The 24,834-nt window shown below is 35.8% G+C and overlaps 4 protein-coding genes, 1 long non-coding RNA gene and 1 other non-coding gene across 19 annotated transcripts; 5 read left to right on the top strand and 1 right to left on the bottom strand.

Annotated features, from left to right (window-relative positions):
* The first annotated feature begins 848 nt into the window (after positions 1 to 848).
* LOC108845756 (uncharacterized) lies at positions 849 to 3,109 on the top strand. The gene has a single exon (XM_018618931.2). The coding sequence runs from the start codon at positions 989 to 991 to the stop codon at positions 2,942 to 2,944; it is 1,956 nt and encodes a 651-aa protein (XP_018474433.2). The 5' UTR covers positions 849 to 988; the 3' UTR covers positions 2,945 to 3,109.
* A 50-nt stretch (positions 3,110 to 3,159) lies between these two features.
* Positions 3,160 to 3,232, top strand: TRNAF-GAA (transfer RNA phenylalanine (anticodon GAA)). The gene has a single exon. It is a non-coding gene; the product is annotated as a tRNA-Phe (tRNA).
* A 2,674-nt stretch (positions 3,233 to 5,906) lies between these two features.
* LOC108810372 (uncharacterized) lies at positions 5,907 to 8,421 on the top strand. 14 transcript variants are annotated; one of them, XR_008943756.1, is made up of 5 exons: positions 5,907 to 6,044; positions 6,275 to 6,410; positions 6,534 to 6,743; positions 6,822 to 6,893; positions 7,001 to 8,421. It is a non-coding gene; the product is annotated as an uncharacterized LOC108810372 (long non-coding RNA). The 14 variants fall into 14 exon arrangements; XR_008943759.1 differs by having other exon boundaries at positions 5,953 to 6,410; positions 7,001 to 7,873; positions 7,946 to 8,421; XR_008943754.1 differs by having other exon boundaries at positions 5,954 to 6,111.
* A 5,432-nt stretch (positions 8,422 to 13,853) lies between these two features.
* LOC108845760 (S-adenosylmethionine synthase) lies at positions 13,854 to 16,102 on the top strand. The gene is made up of 2 exons (XM_018618936.2): positions 13,854 to 14,011; positions 14,758 to 16,102. Exon 2 carries the CDS (start codon positions 14,769 to 14,771, stop codon positions 15,948 to 15,950), a length of 1,182 nt encoding a protein of 393 aa, XP_018474438.1. The 5' UTR covers positions 13,854 to 14,011; positions 14,758 to 14,768; the 3' UTR covers positions 15,951 to 16,102.
* A 952-nt stretch (positions 16,103 to 17,054) lies between these two features.
* LOC108845755 (protein translocase subunit SECA1, chloroplastic) lies at positions 17,055 to 22,802 on the top strand. Its single transcript, XM_057006023.1, has 20 exons — positions 17,055 to 17,590; positions 17,684 to 17,756; positions 18,249 to 18,455; positions 18,531 to 18,633; positions 18,727 to 18,907; positions 19,014 to 19,232; positions 19,300 to 19,413; positions 19,491 to 19,604; positions 19,833 to 20,000; positions 20,203 to 20,378; positions 20,554 to 20,620; positions 20,706 to 20,852; positions 20,934 to 21,029; positions 21,115 to 21,183; positions 21,258 to 21,359; positions 21,436 to 21,687; positions 21,840 to 21,907; positions 21,985 to 22,102; positions 22,181 to 22,420; positions 22,494 to 22,802. Exons 1-20 carry the CDS (start codon positions 17,168 to 17,170, stop codon positions 22,617 to 22,619), a joined length of 3,063 nt encoding a protein of 1,020 aa, XP_056862003.1. The 5' UTR covers positions 17,055 to 17,167; the 3' UTR covers positions 22,620 to 22,802.
* On the bottom strand, positions 22,621 to 23,621 carry LOC108845767 (uncharacterized). The gene is made up of 5 exons (XM_018618942.2): positions 23,492 to 23,621; positions 23,360 to 23,407; positions 23,224 to 23,284; positions 23,054 to 23,149; positions 22,621 to 22,972 (listed from the first exon to the last, which is right to left on the bottom strand). The coding sequence occupies exons 1-5, from the start codon at positions 23,566 to 23,568 to the stop codon at positions 22,742 to 22,744; spliced, it is 513 nt and encodes a 170-aa protein (XP_018474444.1). The 5' UTR covers positions 23,569 to 23,621; the 3' UTR covers positions 22,621 to 22,741.
* Between the last annotated feature and the right edge of the window lie 1,213 nt (positions 23,622 to 24,834).

The following is a 24,834-nucleotide window of genomic DNA, read 5'->3' on the forward strand; positions in this document are numbered from 1 at the left end:
AAAAAGGAAAAGAATCCCAAGTAAATTTAAGTATCTGCTGCAAAGTCACATGGGGTTTTGGTTTGGGTTTTCAGGTTTAACATTTTAGGTTTCAATCATGTTTTAAATATTGTTCAGTCGACTTTGGGTGATAATATTCTGAATTTGGATCGATTTTGTTTAAGATTAATTCTTAATTCAAATTTGTTTCAAATTCAATTTGGATTCAAAACATTCATAAAATTCAAAATAAATAATCTAACATTGCATTTTAAACTTGGAAATATTGTTATATATTAAGTTAAATACTTCTTAACAAATTGATAGGTAAACATATGACTTGAAGAATATATGACTAAACACTAAAATTAGAAACTTAAGTCAGTTATTTAGATTTTAATTATTTATATAAGGTATTAATTCGGATTTTCAAGTATCTATTTAATTATTATTTTAATTAGAACATTGTTCATCAAATCCTCTACTCTACAAGCTTTACCCTAGCTCCAGTGGATATGTTCTCGAAAATACATTTTTCTGGTGCAAACGTCCATACCTGAAAAGTGAAAATTATTCTTTAGGTTAGTAAAAGTAAAACTTGTGCAACGAGTAAACTCCAAATGATTGATTTCTGCGTAATTTGTATCAAGCATCAATCTTGTTACTAGAAAATAAATAATTTGAAGTATAAATATTTACCAATCAGAATCTGTAAAATTATCCAGCCGCCGTATGAGACCAATCAATCCATTATCTGTCAAGTACATAGAGCTAGTTTTCTTGCTCACTCTTGACATACACAAATGTCTTCTGCTTCGATTTTCCACGTATTTTAAAAGGATAAAGATCCTAAGGAGACTGCAACGTCATTACACACGTACGCTCGTAACGGATCATTTTGTTCCGTTCACACACAGTCAGACACTTCCGCCATGTCATCAACCCTCTCTATAAATACACTCCATTTGCTTACCAGTTACCACTACATATTCATCAAAACAACACAGCAATGGAAACTCCAAGTGGCACTATCATCTTCACCACTGTTGGTCGCACTCACTATGGCTTCGACGTTTTTTCTCTCCACATCGCCTCCTCCGTCGAACGCCGTTTAACAGACGGTATCTCCGTTAACTTTAACGCTCAGTTCGCAGACGAAAACGGTAACGATATCGTCTTTGTTTCGGAAAGAGCCGGATCTGCCCGGATATTTAGAACCCGACCCGGAAACTCCAAACCCGAGCAGCTTCCCGGAGCTCCGGGGAGCTTCTTCCACGACCGTCCAATCATCACTCAAGACAACACTCTCTACTTCATCTCCGCTCACGAGCAGCCTGATCGCCATTTCAAGAACTGGACAGCGCTATACTCCGTGAAACTCAACAGCCAAGAGAAAGAAGTCACACGTGTCACTCCACCAGACACCGCCGACTACAGCCCCGCCGTTTCTAAATCCGGAAAGTACTTCGCCGTGGCGTCGTACGGATCTCGCTCATGGGGCGGCGAGTTCCACGAGATCAACACTGACATCGTCGTCTTCAAAGCATCTACGCGGGAGAAGAGAGTCGTGGTCTGCGAACGCGGCGGATGGCCGACTTGGTCCGGCGACTCAACCGTCTTCTTCCACCGCCAAGCGGAAGACGGTTGGTGGAGCATTTACCGGTTCGATATTAAACCGGAGAATTTAAATCTCTCTCCGGTCGAACCGGTCCGAGTCACTCCGCCTGGACTCCACTGCTTCACTCCCGCAGCTTTCCACGACGGGAAACGAATCGCCGTCGCGACTCGCCGCCGCGGCGTCAACCACCGTCACGTCGAGATCTTCCACCTCGAGGACAAAACGTTCCAGGCGGTTACAGAGCCGCTCAATCCGAGCTTCCACCATTACAACCCCTTCGTCTCTGCAAACTCCGAGCTCCTCGGCTACCACCGGTTCCGCGGCGAGTCGACTCAGGGCGAGTCAACCGTCCCGAACCTCGAATCCATCGTCTCGCCGATCAAATCCCTCCGCTTGCTCAGACTAAACGGATCATTCCCGTCGTCGTCCCCAGACGGAGACCTGATCGCGCTGAACTCGGACTTCGACATCAACGGTGGGATTAAAATCGCGAGATCCGACGGCTCAAAACGATGGACGTTGATCAAAGACCGCACAGCGTTCTACAACTCGTGGAGCCCCACTGAGGGCCACGTCATCTACGCGTCTCTCGGTCCGATATTCCGTCCCGCGAAAATCTCGGTTCAGATCGCGCGTATTCAATTCGAACCGTCGGTTCTAACCGTCGATAGAGATGAGGTTCCTTGCGAAGTGAAGTTTCTCACTCTGGATAACACCGGGAACAACGCCTTCCCGTCTTGCTCTCCCGACGGTAAGTCCGTCGTGTTCCGATCGGGAAGATCGGGTTATAAGAATCTTTACATTTTAGACGCCGTTAACGGAGAGTCTGAAGGCGGAGAGGGGATACGACGGCTGACGGAAGGGCCGTGGATCGACACTATGCCTTGCTGGTCACCGAAAGGAGATCTCATCGGATTCTCGTCGAACCGGCACGATCCGTCTAACGACGCGGCGTTTGGTGCTTACGTGGTGAGGCCCGACGGTTCTGGTTTGAGGAGGATCGAGATCGCGGGGCCCGAGGGATCGGAGGAAGCGGCGAGGGAGAGGGTGAATCACGTGAGTTTTAACAAGGATGGTGATTGGTTAGTTTTCACGGCGAATCTCTGTGGAATCACGGCGGAGCCGGTGGCGATGCCGAATCAGTTTCAGCCTTATGGAGATTTGTATGTTGTGAAGTTGGATGGGACGGGGCTGAGGAGGCTGACGTGGAATGGGTATGAAGATGGAACTCCCACGTGGCATACTGTGGATGATTTGGATCTGAGTGGGTTGAGTTTGAACGGTCAAGATGGAGACAAGCTTGAGGGTCAGTTTGAAGAGCCGCTGTGGATTACTTGCGACATCTGAATCTTTTTTATCATAATATAAAGTCTCGTCCATTGGAGAGAATACGTATGTAATATATTTTTCACTGAATAAAACATGTTAAATGGGTTTGCATTAATTTACATGTCCTAAACTAAATCGTGACGAGTTCATATATACCGCATTTTTATTTTTCTAATTTAATTCCGTTGAAAGAGTTTAGAATGTTATAGACCAATCAAAATGAGTATCGTAATGCGGGGATAGCTCAGTTGGGAGAGCGTCAGACTGAAGATCTGAAGGTCGCGTGTTCGATCCACGCTCACCGCAAATATTTTTTTTTTAATTTTTAGTTTAAACCCATTGGGCTTTAATCTTAAATATATTCGGCTCAAATATTTGGATGACATTTGGAAGTTTGACTATTTGTTTTGTTTAATAAAATTTGAGGACATTGGGCCTAGTTTTAAAAAGCTCAGCTCATAGCTGTTTGCTGAACGTGGAATTCAAATGGTTGAATTCTCCGGTTCGAACTCTGTTAGAATTTGTTTACAACCTTTGAAGCTTGAAGATCCTGTGCGACAAAACCTGTAATTTGTACCAAACCAATTTTGATTGCTGGTCAGAGTAAACCGGATTTTAATTTCTGGTTTTATGTTTGAACAATAGAAATGTGTTTTTGTCGGTGAGGTACTAAATTGTGGTATCATGTTCTGAACCAAACTTTGATAGTTACATTATTGCTTAAGATCTGTATATGGGAATTGTGCCCATGTGATACCTTTATGGATGATATATAAACGTTACACATGACAATGACCTTATTCAATTTCTTATCAATAAAATACGATTAATTTATCGTTATATCGTCACATATTTGATTTATTTGAAAGTAACCTTTTGTGATACCTGTGTAGTTGTGTGTCCATTTTAGCAGTACAACCCGTCCAAATCTACGTATAGATATCGAAATTTTATTCGAGACAAAAATATATTGAAAATTTATTTTGTTTTTGACCTCTGGTAATTTTTTTATTTTTATACTTTTGAATGATTGCTACGTTCAGGCCGTGTAATCATGTAAAATATACTGACGAAGTTTAAACTATAATTCTTTTTCAAAAAAAAGTTTAATCTATATTTTTTTTTAAACGCTTTGCATATATTATATATTACCAACTTTACAAAGATGGAGCTACAAAAATAGAGGATCCAAGATAATCTGAAAGATATTACAACAAGGATGAGAGCTAGTGAGAGCTATTGGTAAAGGTGCCTTAACCAATGTGGGAATCCAGTTGCAATATAAGATTGAAATCGATCCTCTTTGACCACACTAGTGGCTATAAGATGAGCTCCGTTGATGTCACGACGCTGGTAGAACTGAACATGCCAATCCAAAAAATCATGTAATCTATATAAATTAACTTTTCTTAAGAAAATATTTTCTTTAGTGATATTTGGAAATGCAATCATCAAAATCTGTAGTGGGTAATCTAAAACCTTTAACCACTATGCTAAATTGTTATCGGATTGTTGTTCGGTTACTTAATACATCCATGAAGCTTAAATTCATTTGTATTTCTCAGTGGATGGTTTTTATAGATTAATAATATTCGATATTCACTTATCGAAATGAACATGTGCTTTTTTTTTTGCTAAATTGTAAATATCATTAATCAAAATGAAAGTTTGGTTACAATTGAATCGCAACCAGATTCTGCTTCACAGCTATTCTGAATCTTAGGAGCCGCAAAAAAAGTTTAAAAAAGCCCCCAAGACACAAGGAGATTAACTCAAAGCTTGCCAACAATGGTGAACTTGAGTTAATAAACATTTTAGAACATGAGATATCAAAATTAACTCCCCACCCAAGCGCTTCTAGATAGCTAACAAGACCATCAAGAGAACATGTGCTTCCTTGTTTATTTATATTGAATCCATTATTATCGCTGGATCGAGCTACCTCTAATCAATCATGCTCGGCTTCGGCTTTGTCCGTTCACTCACTAATTTAGTGTTTGGTGGCCAGATCTGTGAATCTGTGATCATTTATATATTTATTTTCTTTTGTTGGTTTTTCAATAGTTCAACATAAGGAATATATTTATCTGTTTTATAATGTAAAATATTCTTAATTTTTTCATGTTTTAATCATTGAAGTATGTATGTAGTTTTGATGATAGAAATCTCTACAACATTAGCAAGATAATACATCATTACATATATAACAACATATTAACTTGTTATTTATTTTTCCTTTTTATTATTAACAACGAACTCAGTACTAATCTTGTTTTAAAACTTACTAACTAGATCACGATCCGTACAATGTAGTTGCTATAAAAAAATATCTTGTTTTATTGTACAATGTAGTTGCTATAAAAAATTATATATTTTTTAAGTAACATAATAATTCAACAATAGCATTACATAAATATATATATATATATAGTGTATATAATGTATTATAATATTGTATACTAGTGAATACAAAAATAACTGATATTGTTAACATATAATATATGAATACATTTTTTTACTGAAAAAGAGTTAAACCCATGTCTATTAAAGACATATACCTAACCTCCGTGTTAGGTGACCAGGAAAATGTAAGTTAGTTTCGCATGGCAGGTGGATCGAATCTAAAATGTGGTGACATCCGAAGCCCTTCATGTATATCATATTAGTTACATTTCATATAAATATTCTTATGCTCTATATATTTCAATTATAATATAAAATTAATATTTTTAATTGATTAAAATGTATGTAAATTTTATTCAACTAGCTATATAATATTCAATTTATTTTTATGAAATAATTATGATTTGTTTGAAAAACATTGACTAAAAAAACATATATGATATAAGTAGAGATTTGGCCCAATAAATCAATACAATACTAAAAGGCTAATAAGATCAATGGAGAGCATGTCCACGTAGGATTGGAAAATCCTCCAATGAGAAATCTTTATTTTTGCCACATCAGCACCAGTGTGGATTGGTCTTTCTTATTGATCCGTAAATGAATTAGTTGGCCCATAAGCCCAATCAAATAATAACCCTAACACGTCATTGAATCCTTTCGATGATCTCCCATCTTCATCGTTTCATCTTCTTCAACGGATCGTCGCAGTAAGGTTTACAACTTCTGGCCTTTTCCGCTTCCTCCTTCATCTTCATCCCCTTTCAGCTTCCCTTACAATTGTAAATCACCATTCAAATTCTCCTCCTCCCACTAAATTTTACATTCATCAAATCGAAGACAACAACTCCACAAATTACTGTTCGACTTCCCCTCTCCAACCTATATATAATACTCCAATGTCACTTTGTTGTTTATATCTATTAATGGTTTTTGTGTTGGTAGAATCAGGAGTTGATATCAATCTCTGGAACTACCGTAGACAGATAATAGCTCTCTATAGACTACTTTGATGCAAGCTCTCTACCGTCCAGCAGCGAGAGATCCTCAAGCTCTGCTCCTCATTTGGAGATCAAAGAAGGTAAAATAATTATCAATTGAAAATTCGACTTTTGATTCTCCGACGCTTGATTTTATCGATTTTTAGCCTCATGCAATGGATATTAAGTAAATTATAATTGGTTTTATCAATTTTGGTCAGAAGATCTTTAGTCTGCCCCGAGAAAGATCCGTAAACTTCAATCCGTTTTAAAAGTCTGCCTTTCTGGTTTGAGCTTAAAATATGATGATATTACAAGAATAGAAGGGATTAAGCGGCCTGAGCTCTTATCAGCCCGATCTAGCATGACAGCTAATGAAAGGAAGCTCGCAGATGTTTGTGCGTTAAATGCCAATGAAGTGACAAAGTGAATGAGTGAGCTATTGTTTTCTTTACAAGGTTTTTGTGTTTAGATATACATTGGTTTCTAATTCTACTTTCGTCTGTTTTTAGGCTGCTTAGAGTGTTTGGAGCACCGAGTGGTGCGAGAATCTATTGGGCTAGAGGGGAACCTCTTAGGAAAAAGTAAGCTCTGAAACTATTAAAAAGTGAATTCCCACATCTTTACAACAAATAAGATACTGCGTTTCCCCTTGAACTCAAACCTTTCACAAAACGAGCTTTTATAATAGGCAGCACTCAAAACCGAGTGTTATGGTCATGGCATTTCATGAAAGCGATGAGGAGATACGGAGAGTTCCGGAGTTTGGTGGAGAAGCTACCGGGAAAGAAATTTCGGGACGAGAATCTGGATCGGGACCGGTCAGGACCAGACACAAATAACGGTCGGAGGAGAGGGTCAAACGAAGCGAGTGAGGACTCTGGCTGAGAAGAGACCAAGCAGATAAAGAGGTACCCAGTTTTTTACACTTTTTACCATTATTGTTTAGAGGGTGGTAAATAAAGGTTGGTTGCGTGATGGGGATTGTTTGGTAGTTTTTTGTGAATAAAAAACGTTTTGAGGAACAGAGTCTCAGCACAGCAGAGAGGAAGAAAGCTTACTTGGGTGAACTGGAAAACAGAGTGAACGACTTGGAGAACAGAAACTCTGAACTTGAAGGGAGACTTTCTACTTTGCAGAACGAGAACCTGATGCTTAAACAAGTACGCTTTTTATCTATCCCGTTAGACTTCAAACATATCACATTGCTGGAATTAACCATCAATTTTCAAGCCGTAGGGACCCATTCATCGAATTAAATACTAAGTAGCCTAAGATAAGCTTGAGATTAGTTCACAAATATTTTTAGATTTCCAATGGTTCTTGGAATACGCTCATTGACTGTGATCTGTGTGGATGGTTCGTTCGTGTTATGTATTTGGTTTTGCTGTTCAAGTGGTGGTGAAGATGAGAATGCAATGTTATGATTGATAAGTTCTTACACTCTTCTGTTATTGATGATAGCAATATCTGGACCCGAATAGAAAGCAGTAACATAAGCCAGTGTATCACATGACTGAGTTGCAGTCTCTCCTTTATCCCCTCTTTCTCCAGGAACTCAGAGGTTCCTACCCCTTATTGTGGTTATTTTGTTATATGTGAGAAAATTTACAGCAGGATCATGGGAATGTGACAGATGGAGAAGTGAACGAGTCCACCATAGTTCATCTTCTTAATTCACGTAGCTTCTTTGGAAAAATCAAAGGCTCCTGTACAGTTGCAAAGTTTGCGGAGAAGCCTAAGCGACTTCTGAATTCATTTGATAGGCAAGATTACAAGAGAAGTCCCTTTCTCAATGATCTAAGGCACCAAGGTTGAAGGATTTTGAAAACAAGAGAGGTGAAGGTCATTGCATATAAGTGTTTGCTGAGCTTATGTGTTGGAAGATCAACCAATTACGTATGCGCTCTCCATAGGATCTGAAAGGACGTCTGAATATGCAGTTTCAAGTTGAAGAATGTTGCTGGTGGTCTTACAAGGATAATGGTATAAATTAGTTTCAACAGTTATATTTGTTTCCATTTCTTGACCGAGAACTTAAAAAACATATTTGATGAACATACTGTATATAACTGTTTATGGAATTAAAAATTAATAAATAATTTCATGATATTGTATCTTCGTCGTTTCTGAATAACATAAGATTGACAAACAACGTTGCTGTGCTACCCAATCATATTTGTTCTCTGGAACATCAAACATTTAATTAAAATAGAATATGCTCAAGAGCTCACTAAAATAGCTTTTACAAGCCAAATACGAATTCAGTTATATATTATTATGTTATTTTAATTTGTCCAAAATTTTTTTGTCCAAACAAAAGTTATATATGATTTTAATATTTTAAGAATTGACAGCTACCAAATGAGTTTTTCATCAAAGTAGTAGAACTCTTTTATTCTCACTTTATTTTTCTTCTCATTTTCATTTCGTTTGATCTTTTTATTATTCGAATTCTTAGATTTTTTATTATCGTTGAGATATTTTATGAGATGTTTACAAAGACCATTATCAATGGTTCACTATATTTTTCATCAAAACAGAGTTGTTCTATAATAAAATTAAATCTACTCCAATAGTAATATATTTTAGAATAAAATATAAAATGATGAATGAAAAATAAATGAGTTATTCTATTTATAGAGTGAATTTATTTTTTACTCTATTATACAATAAAAAACAGAGTACAATATGGTAAAATTAGAATTCCTCTAATTTAATAACATTTAAATATGTAATACGCACATGAATCCTATTTTGATCGTTTTAAGTATCTTACAAACATTTGCATTATTTTAATACAAAACAATTCTTAAAAAACTAACTGGATGAAAAATCACAACCAAATCTTAATTATTATTTTTAACAAAATATTATTTGATTTATATTTAATAATCTATTTCGATTGTATCATTCAAGATGTTGATTAACATGTATTTTTGCTTAATTGGGGTCAACAGGAGGATTCGCGTATCAGCGTACACAAATATACAATCAACGCTAATGTCTTCTATCTTCACTCTTGGAAATAGGAACTTCATGGAAACTAATAACATTTAAGAAGATATTTAGCGGGGAACTACGTATATAATATAATATTTAGCAGAGATATTTAGTCTTTATAACATAAGAACTTCATGAAGTGTCTGATTGGTAGAAGCTGTGGATTTAATTACTTTGCTTTAGAATATAAATTGTAAATTTTTCTACTGTATAGAATCAGTTGATGTAGATCAATATCAATAGCTATCAAAGAAGTAAACATAAAATTTTGGAATTGATTTTTAAAGCCAATATAATTTTTAATTTAACTTTTGCTGTATCTTTAAATTATTTTTTTAGAGCACGATTGGTAAATTAAATTAGTTGTGGAAAAAAGAATGAGAAGCATACAGAGTACTTACCAATCACTTTAGAAAACTATTGTATATTTTTCAACATTCATGAAATTTCAGAAAAAAAATTCAATAAGAAATTAAATGTTACCTTTAATCAAGGTATTTACAAAAAGAAATACTTATTATATCCAACATTTTAGAAATTGGAAGAAAATCTTCGGTAACCCCCATTTTATTTTTCATGTATACTTCTAAAAAGATTATTTTTTTGGTAAGAACATAAACTCTTAGCCACTAAATATAAAATATGAATCAAAAGATAGAATGAACAAAGGAGTTATAAAATCAACATTTTAAATGATTGAAATTTTAACCTATTTTCTTACTGTGATATATTTTAAATAATTTATTTTATCATTACTATACATTTTGCGTTCTAATAAAGTATACTTTATTTTAGTAATTTATATTTATCATAGTTCCAACATATACTATATATTAAATATAATAACATAACATTTTAAAATATTTTGTTTTCGAAAAATAACCCGGGCGTAGCCCGGGAAAAGCTCTAGTTTTGTTAATTATCCATTTCTATATCGACGTCCATCACATAACAAATTTTTTTCACTGCGAACAACAAATAAATATTAGTGTAATCCTTTTGTGTTTTTCTTGTTTATATTGGACTCACACGACTACACAATATTCCAATCATAAAACTGTTTTAATAGATTTTTAAAGCGGGAAAATATCTTTCAACAAAATATAATTTAAGAAATAAAAATGTTTTACATTTTTATCTTAGTTTATTTAATTTTTTATATAAATAATTATATTATTTTGTATTTATTAAATATGAAATTGTTAAGATGTTATATAATTCAATTTCTAGTTATTTTAGGTCTTTTCATTATAAACATTCAATAAAATTTCTGTAGTTTATTTGATTAACTAGATGATATAATTTGATAAATTTTTAATTATAAAATTTATTTGATGTTAGTTTATTTCGTTTACGTATGTACAATATTTTATTTAATATGAAAGTTCATTTAAAATTAAATGAATGTATTTTTATGAACTATAAGTTAAATAATATATTAATTTAATTAATTTGATATTGATTGAAATTATTTTGTAGTATCTAGACTGCAATAATAATTTATACTTATTTTGTTTTTTTTAATTAATTATTTGAATATTTTAGTCAATTATAATGTTTTATATTGTTTGGACATAAAATTAATTATTGTGTTGTTTAAAATATAGATAATAGTATAATATTGTATTCATGGTTACTTTATATATAATAGATGAAAAGATTTAATTAAAAGCATATAAAAGTTGGATCCAACAAAAATATTTTTGTTTTAGTAAGATAAATGGTATATTTCATAGTGGCTGTAGTAACATATGTTTTCTCTGTTGATTACGTTGTCGGTTTAAACTGTGATAATTCAGTGAACTTAATAAAATTTCAGAGAAATTGTATCATTTAATTGTAGATATTACTCAAAACTGAGTTTTTGCAGAAAAAAACATTGGAATTTTCAAACAAAGAAACTCTTTAATTAGCGAAAGAGCTTATCAAGCTAACAACAGTCTGATGTTAGTTTGATCATAGAATATAATCCTGTGCTCCAATTAGCTTGAATATATGTATTATTTTTATCCGATGGGTGATGACATTTCATATAATCAAATGTTGCTCATAATATATATTTTAAGACTAAATAATACTCTTTCCATTTCAGAATGATCCATGTTTTAGAATTTTTTTTTTGAAATCTATATTTTATATTTTCAATGTATGTAATAATAGAAAATTGTAGACTTTAAAGATATTAATTATGTTTACTGAATTTTGATTGATTACAAATTATAAAAAATATTTACACATAAAATAATGCATTTACTATAAGAACTTTAGTGGTTGTTTAATAAGCGTAAAAACTCTAAAATATGCTTTATTTTGAAACTAAAAGAGTAGTAATAACAACTTACAAAATTGCCAACACTGGTCAAAACTAACTTTTGTGTGCATGAGTTTAGCATGCAGCATACAATCTACCAACTACCTTACACTAAGAATTTTCTACGTTTTTGGACTTGTATTTATTTATTAGCACTCAAAGTTGACCGCTCAGTTAGTTTAATCATTTATAAAAATAAGTTGCTGTAATTATCCCCCAAAAACACACACACAAAACATTTGTCATCCAATGACTTCATATAAGTATATCACTGACTATTTGGAATATTTTATAGTCCCTCTGTTTTATAAATAGCTTAGTTTTAACACTTTTCCTACAGATTAATAAATAAATAAAATATATTTAAATTTGATATAATTATATATATTTAATAAATAATATGTGAAATAAATAAAATTATTTTAATATTAATATATTTTATAAATAATATATAAATTTAAAGTGAAAATAAATTATATTAAAATTTTAAAATAGTAGTTCTGTGTAAACAAAAAAGTCAAAGTTACACTTTTGTGAAAAAGAAAAGAATATTGTTTTGTTCTAGCAGAATAACTTTCACCAATTCTATTTAGCATACACGAAAGAAAAAAAAATGCCACATATTCGAACCTATGTTACTATACCATACACATGCTGCACATACATGCATATATTGGCCACAAGGCACAATATTAAACAATTTAATCAACATCATATGACTTCTTCTATATACATTAACCCTAGCATAATAGTTTAGAAACATCGTAAAATCATTAGTATCGTCAAATTAGCTTAAAATAAAATTGTAACAGAGTTAAATGGCAAGGTACCAACCACCCCCCCACATAAAAGCCCTTTGTCAAAAAAAGAGGTACCAACCCCCACTACAGAAATATGAACAAACTACACACGAATCAGCTGTTAAGCTGAGCTGAATCGAGCCGAAGTTAGTGTAGCAGGCTCTTGTGAACCTTCCGAAACCTGCACCATTTGTTGAGCTAGTGGCGCCTCCCGGCTGCTAATTATTATTCTTTTTTTTTACCTCGTCGAACTAGATTAATATCTTACATCCCTAAAACTGGACACGGATGGATATAGATATTTGTGATTTGTTTTGTATGTTATGAATAACTAATTTTTTTTGCTATGACTATAATAGTATATCTGTCCAAAAGCTTAGCTTTGATTGCTAAAATTTGAAAATAACATATAATAATTTATTATTCTAATTCGATATATGGACTAAAATTTTTCTGTTATACATTATAATTTTTCAATTTTCCAAAATTTAATCCTATAAAGTCAAGAACTGTACTTAACTATAATAATTTTTTTTTGTTGCAATAAACATACCGGTTACAATTTCAATTATAGTTAAATCAGCAAATATATATATATATATATATATTTTGAATTTTAAGTTGTTAAAGTTTTACTAGTTATTGACAAATAAGTTAATCTCATCTTAGAAAAAGTTGCTTAAGTTTCTCAAAACTAAAAGTACAAAAAATAATATGTAGAAAAAAATAAAGGAATATTGAAAGTGAAGTAGCACAATTCCGTCACCAAACAGTCATCTAAATCCAACCGTTTAACGAGAAATCTAATGGTCATCATTTTGTCTCAACAACGACATAGCTTATTTACAATATTCATAATATTTCCACCTACCAAAACTGTCACTATCACTGGTGAATGTTTCTGTTCCACCTTATTCTTAGTAAACACGTCTTTCAATTTGTATCATTCTGCAGTCATGAAACTAATTAAATTTTCTTTAATATGAAATCAGCTTTTTCTTTTATTTTGGCATGTACTTAAATACAGAAAAATAATGTTGCAGAAAATAAAAAGACAAAAATGTACCTCAACAATTTGCATAATACATACATATATATAGCGAATCATTTTAATTTTATTCTGTTTTTTTCATATTTAAATTTTATTCTTTATAAATATATTATGCTAGGTCAATATGGAAAGTCTAATAAATGACAAGTTATTGCTATTACTCAAACTTATCTATAAAAGATTTACATATATTTAATAAATTATTATGTTTCTACTATTAGGTTATTAATCTTGTTGTTCAATAAATATTAAAATTTTGTTCAAATATTAACAGGCAAATAATATTATTAATACATTTTAAGTTGCATACTAAAACCACAGAGGTAAGCCGGATAAGCCAAAGAAGTCAAAAAAGTCCAAAGCGAAGAGCAGTGTTAACCTACAGATCCGGTAGCCAGTCAACAGCACCGTTTAATCCCTATAAATAGCAACGGCGTCTAGAGCCACAAATCGTCCCGAGTCGTTTCCTTCGGTATCAGATTTGCTTTGAGAGGCATAAGTCAGAGATCTGATTCGCCCTTATCGCAATCGCCAAAGGTATCGCTCCTCTATTCTCCTTCTCCTTCCTCTTCGTTTCTGTATCGAATACCGATTCGTGTTCTCTTCTTCTGTTTTCTGCGTGTTAGTTCTCTCGATCCGTCGGGGTTTTATTGATTTTTCAGCTTCGTATGCTCAGATTTGAAAATTTTCGAACCGTTTAAAACCTTATTTATTAACTGGATCTGCGATTGCGTGGCTTAGAAATGAGATTCTGAAGTGTTTCGTTTATATTTCGAGGGATGTGATTAGGTTTATGTATATACAGATTTGGAGTATTAGGTTTAGTAAACGGATCTGGATCTGTTCGTTTTCGAGTCCTTTCGTTAATTTTCGAACTCGATTCAGCATTTCTTATAGCAGATCTGCACAGATTTGAAGTTTGCTCTTTTTTAAACTATATATTTAGGTTTAAATGAACTGTATAAAGTCAAAGTTTATGCTTGAGCTCTTACCTGCATTAAGTCTAAGCCATAAATGAGTGTCTTCCTAGTTAATGATTGCATTATAAACTATTAAGATCCAATCTGTGAGGATCAGAAGATTGGAATCAGTTAGGATAAGATGCATCTTTTCTATTCTGTTTTGCGGTTGCTGAGCAATGATTTGGAATCTCTCTAGCTTTTTATGTCAACTTGAGTGTTGTGGCATCAATTGATTCTTTTTTTAACTTTTTTTAATGGTTTCTTGTTTGTAACATACAAATAAAGGTTTGCTGATTCAGTCTTTCTTTTGTTATTTATTAGCTTTGAAAAAAATGGAGACTTTCCTATTCACATCTGAGTCCGTGAACGAAGGACACCCAGACAAGCTTTGCGACCAGATCTCTGATGCAGTCCTCGATGCCTGCCTCGAGCAAGACCCCGACAGCAAAGTCGCCTGTGAGACTTGCACCAAGACCAACATGGTCATGGTCTTCGGTGAGATCACCACCAAGGCCACCGTCGACTACGAGAAGATCGTCCGTGACACTTGCCGCTCCATTGGCTTCATCTCTGATGATGTTGGTCTCGACGCTGACAAATGCAAAGTCCTTGTCAACATCGAGCAACAGAGCCCTGACATTGCTCAAGGTGTTCACGGTCACTTCACCAAGCGACCAGAAGACATTGGTGCTGGTGACCAGGGTCACATGTTTGGGTACGCCACTGACGAGACCCCTGAGCTCATGCCTCTCAGCCATGTCCTTGCTACCAAGATCGGTGCTAAACTTACTGAAGTGAGAAAGAACGGAACTTGCCGTTGGTTGAGACCAGACGGCAAAACCCAAGTCACTGTCGAGTACTACAACGACAACGGCGCTATGGTTCCAGTCCGTGTCCACACCGTCCTCATCTCAACCCAGCACGATGAGACCGTGACCAACGACGAGATCGCACGTGACCTCAAGGAGCACGTGATCAAACCAATCATCCCAGAGAAGTACCTAGATGACAAAACCATATTCCACCTCAACCCATCAGGCCGGTTCGTGATCGGTGGACCACACGGTGATGCCGGTTTAACCGGACGTAAGATCATCATCGACACCTACGGAGGATGGGGAGCTCACGGAGGAGGTGCTTTCTCAGGGAAAGACCCGACCAAAGTCGACAGAAGCGGAGCTTACATCGTGAGGCAAGCCGCGAAGAGCGTGGTTGCTAATGGAATGGCTCGTAGGGCTCTTGTCCAGGTCTCCTACGCCATTGGAGTTCCCGAGCCGTTGTCTGTCTTCGTGGACACTTACGGAACTGGGTTGATTCCAGACAAGGAGATACTGAAGATCGTGAAAGAGACCTTTGATTTCAGACCAGGGATGATGACGATCAACTTGGACTTGAAGAGAGGAGGCAATGGAAGGTTTTTGAAAACGGCTGCGTATGGGCATTTCGGAAGAGACGACCCTGACTTCACCTGGGAGGTCGTGAAGCCACTCAAGTGGGACAAACCTCAGGCTTAAGGATTCTTATTATTACTATCATGATTTTAGTGTTTTCTATGCTTGTTTCTATCCTTTTTCACTTTTAAACATCTGCTTTGAGCAATAATTAACCCCTCTGTTTTGGGTTTTTATTTTCTGTATTTTTGAATGAAAGTTTCTGGTTTGTCTGATCTTATGATGTTTTCTTCATTGACGACGATATAAGCACCACAATCATAGTCAAAGACTACGAGATGTACTACTTGACAATTGCTACAAATAATAGATATGCCGACGAAGATAGTGGGTGGGTTGAAGGATATAGTAGGGCGGATGGTTTGTTCAGGACCACTATTGGTTTGTTCAGGACCACTAAAGAATAGTACACTTTAGTATTACTGAAATTCGATACACTTTCATTACTAGTACATTTGGTTTTAGTTCATAGAGTTTCTGGTCAGAATCCTAGTAGGATAATAGTGTCTATCTATTAGCCTATTAGGGCATTTGCAATAGAGGTCGGTCTCCACCAAACATGGCGGTTTGCGATTGGTTGATATTTTTTTTTAAATCTGAAAAAGAAAAAACAATAATTAAAAAATAAAATAAATTTTTTTAAGGATTTCAATAAGTAACACTATTGCGGGAGCTCTTAGTGATATTTTTGCAATAACAAAAGGTTTTAAAATTCATCTGAAAAATAAAAATAAAAAAAGAAAATTCTGTTTTAAGTTTTTGTCATCAAAGTTGGAGTAATTAATCTATATTTTCATAAATTCTTTCAAACATAAAAATGAGAGAAACAAAATAAAATGTGTGTTACAAAAAAAGAAAAAAGAAACAAAGTAAAATATATGCATATCCGGAGAAAAGGTATATCCGTGGGTTACATTTTTTCTTGGGAATCAGTCTCGGCTTTTCTATAGGTCCGGATACCCCATGTTAAACAAAAGGAAAAAAAACAATCGTATGTAAAATGACAATAATTCGTAAAATACGGTCATGAAATTTACGCGTACGTAGCAGCAGCAGCTAGGAAAGATGATAGAAGCTCGATGACGTGGCAAACCAAAAATTATCCACCAAGAATCAGGTTCGAGGACACAAATGTAATTTCAAGGACCTTATCCTCAACGTCTCAATGCTCGCTCTCGTGCTCTTCACTCGACGACACACGAAACCCGTAAACCAAAGCTCTCTCCTAGCCGGACACTTGTCGCTCCCCGCCGGCAATTCTCCCGGCTCTCCGTCGCAATATGGTGTCTCCACTCTGCGACTCTCAATTACTAAACCACCGCCCTTCGATCTCACCTACACCTTCCCACTCCGTGATCGCTGATCGAAAATTCATCCGCCATAACCGTCTTCTCAACTCTTCCCCGTTCTTGGGAAAAGGATTCAAATTAGGTTTATCAGGATGTAGTAGTAGCGGTAGCTTCTCTCGTCTTCGGAGGAGGAGGAGCACGAGTGTAAACGCGTCACTAGGTGGTCTTCTCAGCGGGATTTTCAAGACTTCCGATAACGGAGAGTCCACGAGGCAACAGTACGCATCGATCGTCGCCTCCGTTAACCGATTGGAGACTGAGATTTCGTCTCTTTCGGATTCGGATTTGCGTGGGAGGACTAATGCGTTGAAGCAACGCGCTCAACAAGGAGAATCCATGGATTCACTTCTTCCTGTAAATTTTTTTATCAAAATCCTTCGTTTCAGTTTTGTGATTTGATGCCCAATTGTGTTTTGATTAAACTGTTGTGAGGTTTCTAATTTTCAGGAGGCGTTTGCTGTTGTTAGAGAAGCTTCCAAGAGAGTCCTTGGACTCCGTCCTTTTGATGTGCAACTAATAGGTAAACACAATCTCTGTGGACTGTCACTCTTTACTTTCGTTGATGTGCCTTGAATTTGTTCTGAACGTTAGTGAGCTAGTAGCATTAGTCAGCACAGAGATTTTACTTCCCTGTCAGCGAGTTAGGGGTCAAGGGGAACAACGTTGGATACTATTTTCTATATAACTGTTTGGTGAAGAATTACTATTTTACTCTATATATATAGACCAATGCTATTATAGGAGAATAAAATGGAGCAAACTCTAATATAATTCTCTATTTTAGAGGAAAATAGCAAAATACATTGGAGATAATGGTCTTATATGCGCCACAGTCTTCTGTTTAGTCACATTTTATTGCACAAGCCGGATACTTATATATACATATGTATATCTGCTTGTACTCTGAAATCTGAAATCGCCTCTAATAATACAACCGATTTAGTGAACCACGTTGATTTACTTATCATGTTTATTCATCATTTTCTCGCATTTGTTTTGGTTTAATATGCAGGTGGTATGGTCCTTCATAAAGGAGAGATAGCAGAGATGAGAACTGGTGAAGGGAAAACGCTTGTAGCCATTTTACCTGCTTATTTGAATGCATTAAGTGGGAAAGGTGTTCATGTGGTTACAGTCAATGATTATCTTGCTCGTAGAGATTGTGAATGGGTTGGTCAAGTTCCTCGCTTCCTTGGATTGAAGGTTGGCCTGATCCAACGTATGTCTCTTCCTCTGAACTCACTTGTTTATCTCTCTTAATAGGAAAAAAATAGTTAACTTGTTACTTTGGCAGAGAATATGACACCTGAACAAAGAAAGGAAAACTATTTATGCGACATCACTTATGTAACCAACAGTGAGCTTGGATTCGACTATCTGAGAGATAATCTTGCCACGGAAAGTAATTCTTGCTTTATTTCTCTTTTGTTTCTGGATTATACGAGTTTTCTTTGGATGTCTTTGCTGAGTAGTTAGTTACTGAATGTACAGAGTGTGGAGGAGCTCGTCTTGAGGGATTTCAATTATTGTGTTATTGATGAAGTTGATTCCATACTTATTGATGAAGCAAGGACTCCTCTCATTATCTCTGGACCTGCAGAGAAACCCAGTGACCAGTACTACAAAGCTGCAAAAATTGCTTCAGCCTTTGAGCGGGATATACATTACACTGTAAGACTCTTTCAGTTTATTCTTATGCTGTGTCAAATTATTAGGTGGAGTTGGTCATTCATCTTCCAAATTCTAACTGCTAACTGAGTTTTTTTTGGTGTTGCAGGTTGATGAAAAGCAGAAGACTGTTTTACTAACGGAACAGGGTTATGAAGATGCAGAAGAAATCCTGGACGTGAAAGATTTGTATGATCCTCGTGAACAATGGGCGTCATATCTTCTTAATGCCATTAAGGCAAAAGAACTTTTCCTCAGAGATGTGAACTATATCATCCGAACAAAGGAGGTTCTTATCGTGGATGAGTTTACTGGTCGTGTAATGCAGGTACTTGTTATATCATTTGCTAATTAAACATGACGTAGTAGTAACCCGCTGAACATGTCTTCTGCAGGGAAGACGCTGGAGTGACGGACTACATCAAGCAGTTGAAGCAAAAGAAGGCTTGCCAATTCAGAATGAATCTATTACACTGGCATCAATTAGTTATCAGAATTTCTTTCTGCAGGTTGGTAATGCTTTACTTTCAACATTTTGAATAAAGTCACTTCGAGATCGTAATGCTTACTTTATGCTGTGGTGTAGTTCCCAAAACTTTGCGGGATGACTGGTACTGCATCGACCGAGAGTGCGGAATTTGAGAGCATATACAAACTGAAAACTACAATTGTACCCACAAATAAGCCCATGATAAGAAAGGTTTGTCTCGTATCTTAAGTTCTGAACTTACACCTCAAAACTGGTGGTTCTTTGGATTTGGTCCTCCTAAAATGCATGTTTGTAGGTCTTCTAACGAGATATATTGAAGTGAGAAAATGTTAAGCATACATTCTAGTTCTGAAAGTACCTGTATGTTGTACTAGTAATTTTGGTGTTTTGTCTTTTCAAACCAGAAGGTGTCATCTTTCCTTGTTAAATCACTTGCAGGATGAGTCAGATGTGGTTTTCAAGGCAGTCAATGGAAAATGGCGGGCAGTGGTAGTGGAGATTTCAAGAATGCATAAGACTGGTAGAGCTGTGCTAGTTGGGACAACCAGCGTTGAGCAGAGTGACGAGCTTTCTCAACTTTTGCAGGAAGCTGGAATAATTCATGAGGTAATGCTTCCGTGTCATTTTGAGAAATATTTTTTTTTGTGTCTATGCAGAAATAAATTCAAAATTTATGCTCCGTTAGTAATTAGTTTAAAAATAAAATCTATGTCATCTAAAAAAGAAAAACCAATTTGAAAAATTGAAACATGATATTCCCTGTGCTAGAAAACTGACAGATGATGTTATATATATGTTGTACAAAAAGGTCCTCAATGCCAAACCAGAAAATGTGGAGAGGGAAGCGGAAATTGTAGCACAAAGTGGTCGTTTAGGGGCTGTAACAATTGCCACAAATATGGCAGGGCGTGGGACAGACATAATCCTCGGCGGAAACGCTGAGTTTATGGCACGTTTGAAGCTCCGTGAGATGCTTATGCCCAGGTATTATGCATGTAGCATTTTAAGATGTTATTAAGATTACTAGTACTGCGAGCGTGATCCTTTACGCACCCTTGGTATAATTGCTACAGGTTATGTAGATTGTTTTTCGAAGAACCATGGAGTTCATAGTTTCTTTTTTAACTGAAGTTTCATTACATTTTGACTGTTACTGCAGAGTGGTGAAGCCTACTGATGGTGTTTTCGTATCTGTGAAGAAGGCCCCTCCCAAGAGGACGTGGAAGGTTTGGCCTTTTTGAGCGTCTCTTGTTTTGGTTTAAAAAGCATGGGATTCTAATGGTTATACTTACACTGAGCTCTACTTTGTAGGTGAATGAGAAGTTATTTCCATGCAAATTGTCAAATGAGAAAGTGAAGCTAGCTGAGGAAGCTGTTCAATCAGCTGTAGAGGCTTGGGGTCAGAAATCATTAACTGAGCTTGAAGCAGAGGAACGTCTATCTTATTCTTGTGAGAAGGTGAACAACTGAGAAATCCTGTAACTTTATCTTCTTCATAAGCACTATCTTTAGTCATCGATCTTTGCTCTTTTTCCACAGGGTCCTGTCCAGGATGAAGTCATTGGTAAACTAAGGAATGCATTTCTTGAAATAGCGAAAGAATATAAGGGCTTCACAGATGAAGAAAGGAAAAAGGTTGGTTCTGTTACATCAGAGCAGTATGTGAATCTGTGTCAAGTGTCTGTTGCTGATCAATTTTTTTTTTCCTGGATTGCTACAGGTTGTGGAAGCTGGTGGACTTCACGTGGTGGGAACAGAGAGGCATGAATCACGCCGAATAGACAATCAGGTTCCTTAAAATGTTTGTTTCATTATTTCCTGTTTAATAACTCTTCTTGAAATTGGTTTGCTTCCTTCATACAGTTGCGTGGGAGAAGTGGACGGCAAGGGGATCCTGGAAGTTCCCGGTTCTTCCTTAGTCTTGAAGACAACATATTCCGCATCTTCGGGGGAGATAGGATTCAGGTGACTGTTTATATCTTACGATTTGATCATTCTTGTCAATATTCGCCTAAATAATAGTTACCATTCAACTCTTTAGGGTATGATGAGAGCATTCAGGGTTGAAGACTTACCGATCGAATCCAAGATGCTTACTAAAGCTCTAGATGAAGCTCAGAGAAAAGTCGAGAATTACTTCTTTGACATCAGAAAGCAACTATTCGAATTTGACGAGGTTCTCAACAGCCAAAGAGATCGTGTTTACACAGAGAGGAGGCGTGCCCTTGTGTCAGACAGCCTTGAGCCTCTGATTATCGAGTATGCTGAGTTAACAATGGATGACATTCTAGAGGTAAATCGTTGTTTATATCCACAAATTTGTCTAATTTTTTTTTTGTTTTTTATATCTAATTTTTTATATAGATAATTCATTTTATAACTAAATTCCGAAAACTAAAATAATTTCTTGAACATTGGTTTAAACTCTGTTGTACCATTTAATAGGCGAATATTGGCCCGGATACTCCAAAAGAAAGCTGGGATCTTGAAAAGCTCATCGCCAAAGTTCAGCAGTAATAGTTATATATTTTTCTTAAGAGAAGAGAAAACACTTCTTTCACATACATTCACTCATTCCAACCTCTATCAGGTACTGTTATCTGTTGAATGATCTCACTCCGGATTTGCTGAGAAGTCAAGGATCAACTTACGAGGGATTGCAAGATTATCTCCGTGCTCGTGGCCGCGATGCATACTTGCAGAAAAGAGTAAGTTTTATATGGTTCTAAAGTCTCTTTTTCCATCAAGCTGTGTTGTTTTATTAAAGCTTTGTTTTTGATAATCAGGAAATCGTGGAGAAAGAAGCACCAGGGTTAATGAAAGATGCTGAACGTTTCTTAATCTTGAGCAATATAGACCGGTTATGGAAAGAACACCTTCAAGCACTCAAGTTCGTGCAACAAGCTGTTGGGCTAAGAGGATATGCGCAACGTGATCCACTTATCGAGTATAAGCTGGAAGGATACAATCTATTTCTGGAAATGATGGCTCAGATACGAAGAAACGTTATATACTCCATATATCAGGTTCTCTACTATCTCACATTTACAGTACTTGTTCACCTTTTCTGATTCACTTTTGTGTTTTTTTATCAAACAGTTTAAACCAGTGATGGTGAAGAAGGATCAAGACAAGAAGTCTCAGAACGGGAAACCAAGCAAACAAGTGGATAAGCCTAATCAAGTCGGTGTTGCTGATGAGCCATCCTCAGTTGCTAGTGCCTAAGAGTGTGGTAAACAGTAGCAAATCTTTTTGGATACATGGACCAAAACTGGGGAATCTCAAAAATTTGTTTGTATAATGTATATAACAAACACACTTAGAAAAAAGACGCAACAAAAACAAGATCAAGAACTATCATCTCTTGTAAGAATCTGTTTGAGTATTAGGTTGAGATCAGTTCCTCTCGCCTTGACGCCAATAGCTAGAGCTGTCTTGAGCTTAACCAGCTCTCCTAATCTGAGAGAGGCTCGTTTGTGGTCTCTGATATAGATAACCGGGACGTTCCTCGAAGCAGCCAAGTTGGGTATATGCTTGGTTAGCATCCTCGGTTTACAATCTGCGACTACTATCACTACCTGTGACAGAAACAAAACTCTTCCTAAAAGGCCTTTCTTTTTTACACAACCCCAGATAGTAATGAGTGCTTAAGGTGTAACCTGGAGTTGAACAGGAGGTTGTCTAGTGTCGTTAGGGTTTGGTTTCATCCTCTCCAGAACACGGGTGACTTCGTTGATACCAATCGCTATTTGTTTCTGATTGAATCAGAAACGAATCTGAGAAAAGAAACAAAAACAGAAGCAAGAGTTTTTAAGTAGTTGAAACTTACCTTTAGCCATATCTTGTCGGGCAATGGGTTCACATTCGAAGTCTTGGACGTCTCAATTCCTCTTCAAGTTCGCGAGACGAAAGAGAGATTAGTGATGTTCTTTATTTTCGATTTTAGGGTTTAGAGTGGTGGTTACCTTTGAACCAAGCCGAGGAGATGAGTTAGACGTTCGCCTTCGTAGTAACTACAATTCGAACCAGATAAAATCGAAATCTTCAGACACACAGAAACATAATTAGATTGATAGATGTAAGAAGAATTAAGTTACTCTGATTCTTTGACGGAAGTCGCAGCACCTTCCATCTTCTTCCCAGGGTTTATCATAATAGGTGCGACGTCTTTCATTGGTGTGTTGTGTGAAAATACAAACCGTTCGACGGAAGTACTCTCAGAGATATTTTCTGGGTTCCACATTTTATATATTTTTTTTTTCTTTTTTTTCCTGTCTAAATTTTTTTTAGTAAAATATGTGAAAAATAATAGCAAAGAAGTAAAAAAAAATAGCAAAGAAGTTGATAGATTATAGCTAAAATAAATTCTTTAGAAACACATCTAAATTATTAGAAATATGATTTACTAAATATAATTTCAACCAAAATTTATGATGATTCTACACCAAATTGAGGTTGAGTTTTTTTTACCAATATATTGATACTATAAGCGGTTTTGTTCCACTGACAATATCGAAATGCATTTTCGTATCACAATGGATTTGAGTCACATTTGAATCGTTTTACTGTTTACATGATACATTTTAAAATAATTTATGGTTAATTTGTTTCAAAAGAAGCCACTTTCATGAAATTTGTTTTGAAACCCGTCGAACAATATGCAAACTAGTACAACAAAGATCGAATCAAGACCGATATACCTCCGATTAACAAAGCCAAAGAAAACAAAAATATCTTCGAAAATCCTATAAAGCCAATAACAAGAAAAATGTAATACTAGCAAATTAATCCACATACACAGGAACTAGACGAAAAATTTTATCTCCCTTTCTCACGGCTAGGGATTATTTATGAAAAAATTACGCTCAGACACACTTTACATTTACACCTTAACACACTTTGCACATGTGACACTCTTTTTGTCTAGTCAATGTCATAAATACCCTCTTTCCACCGAAAATAAACCAATTAATTGAACCAAATAAACCGAATCGCAAACCAGACCATTGATCTCATTAAACCAGACCATCAATTAACATGTCGACTTACTCTGTATCAAACTCATTTTGAATCAGTTTAGAAACCCTAATTTCAGATCGATCTCTTGCTGTCTCTCTCCACCACCGTTTTCGCCGACTTCACCTCGTGTAACTCTCCGCCTCATTTCCACCATCATTAGCGGCGATTTTCCCACCGTAAACGCACCGCCTCTCATCTACCACCGTTTGCGGCAACTCCCCACCGTGAACTTTCGCTCTCTCATTCCACAACCGTGAACTCTCGGTCTCTCAGTTTCGAAGCCCTATTTTCAGATCGATTTCTTCATGTCTCTCTCCACCACCGCTCTCGTCGACTTCATCCCGTCTAACTCTCCGCCTCATTAAACTATTAAACTCTCTGCCTCTCTTTCCACCGTAAACTCTCCAATCGACGTGCAAGG

The sequence above is a fragment of the Raphanus sativus genome, chromosome 3, assembly GCF_000801105.2.
Source record: "Raphanus sativus cultivar WK10039 chromosome 3, ASM80110v3, whole genome shotgun sequence".
Classification (NCBI taxonomy): domain Eukaryota; kingdom Viridiplantae; phylum Streptophyta; class Magnoliopsida; order Brassicales; family Brassicaceae; genus Raphanus; species Raphanus sativus.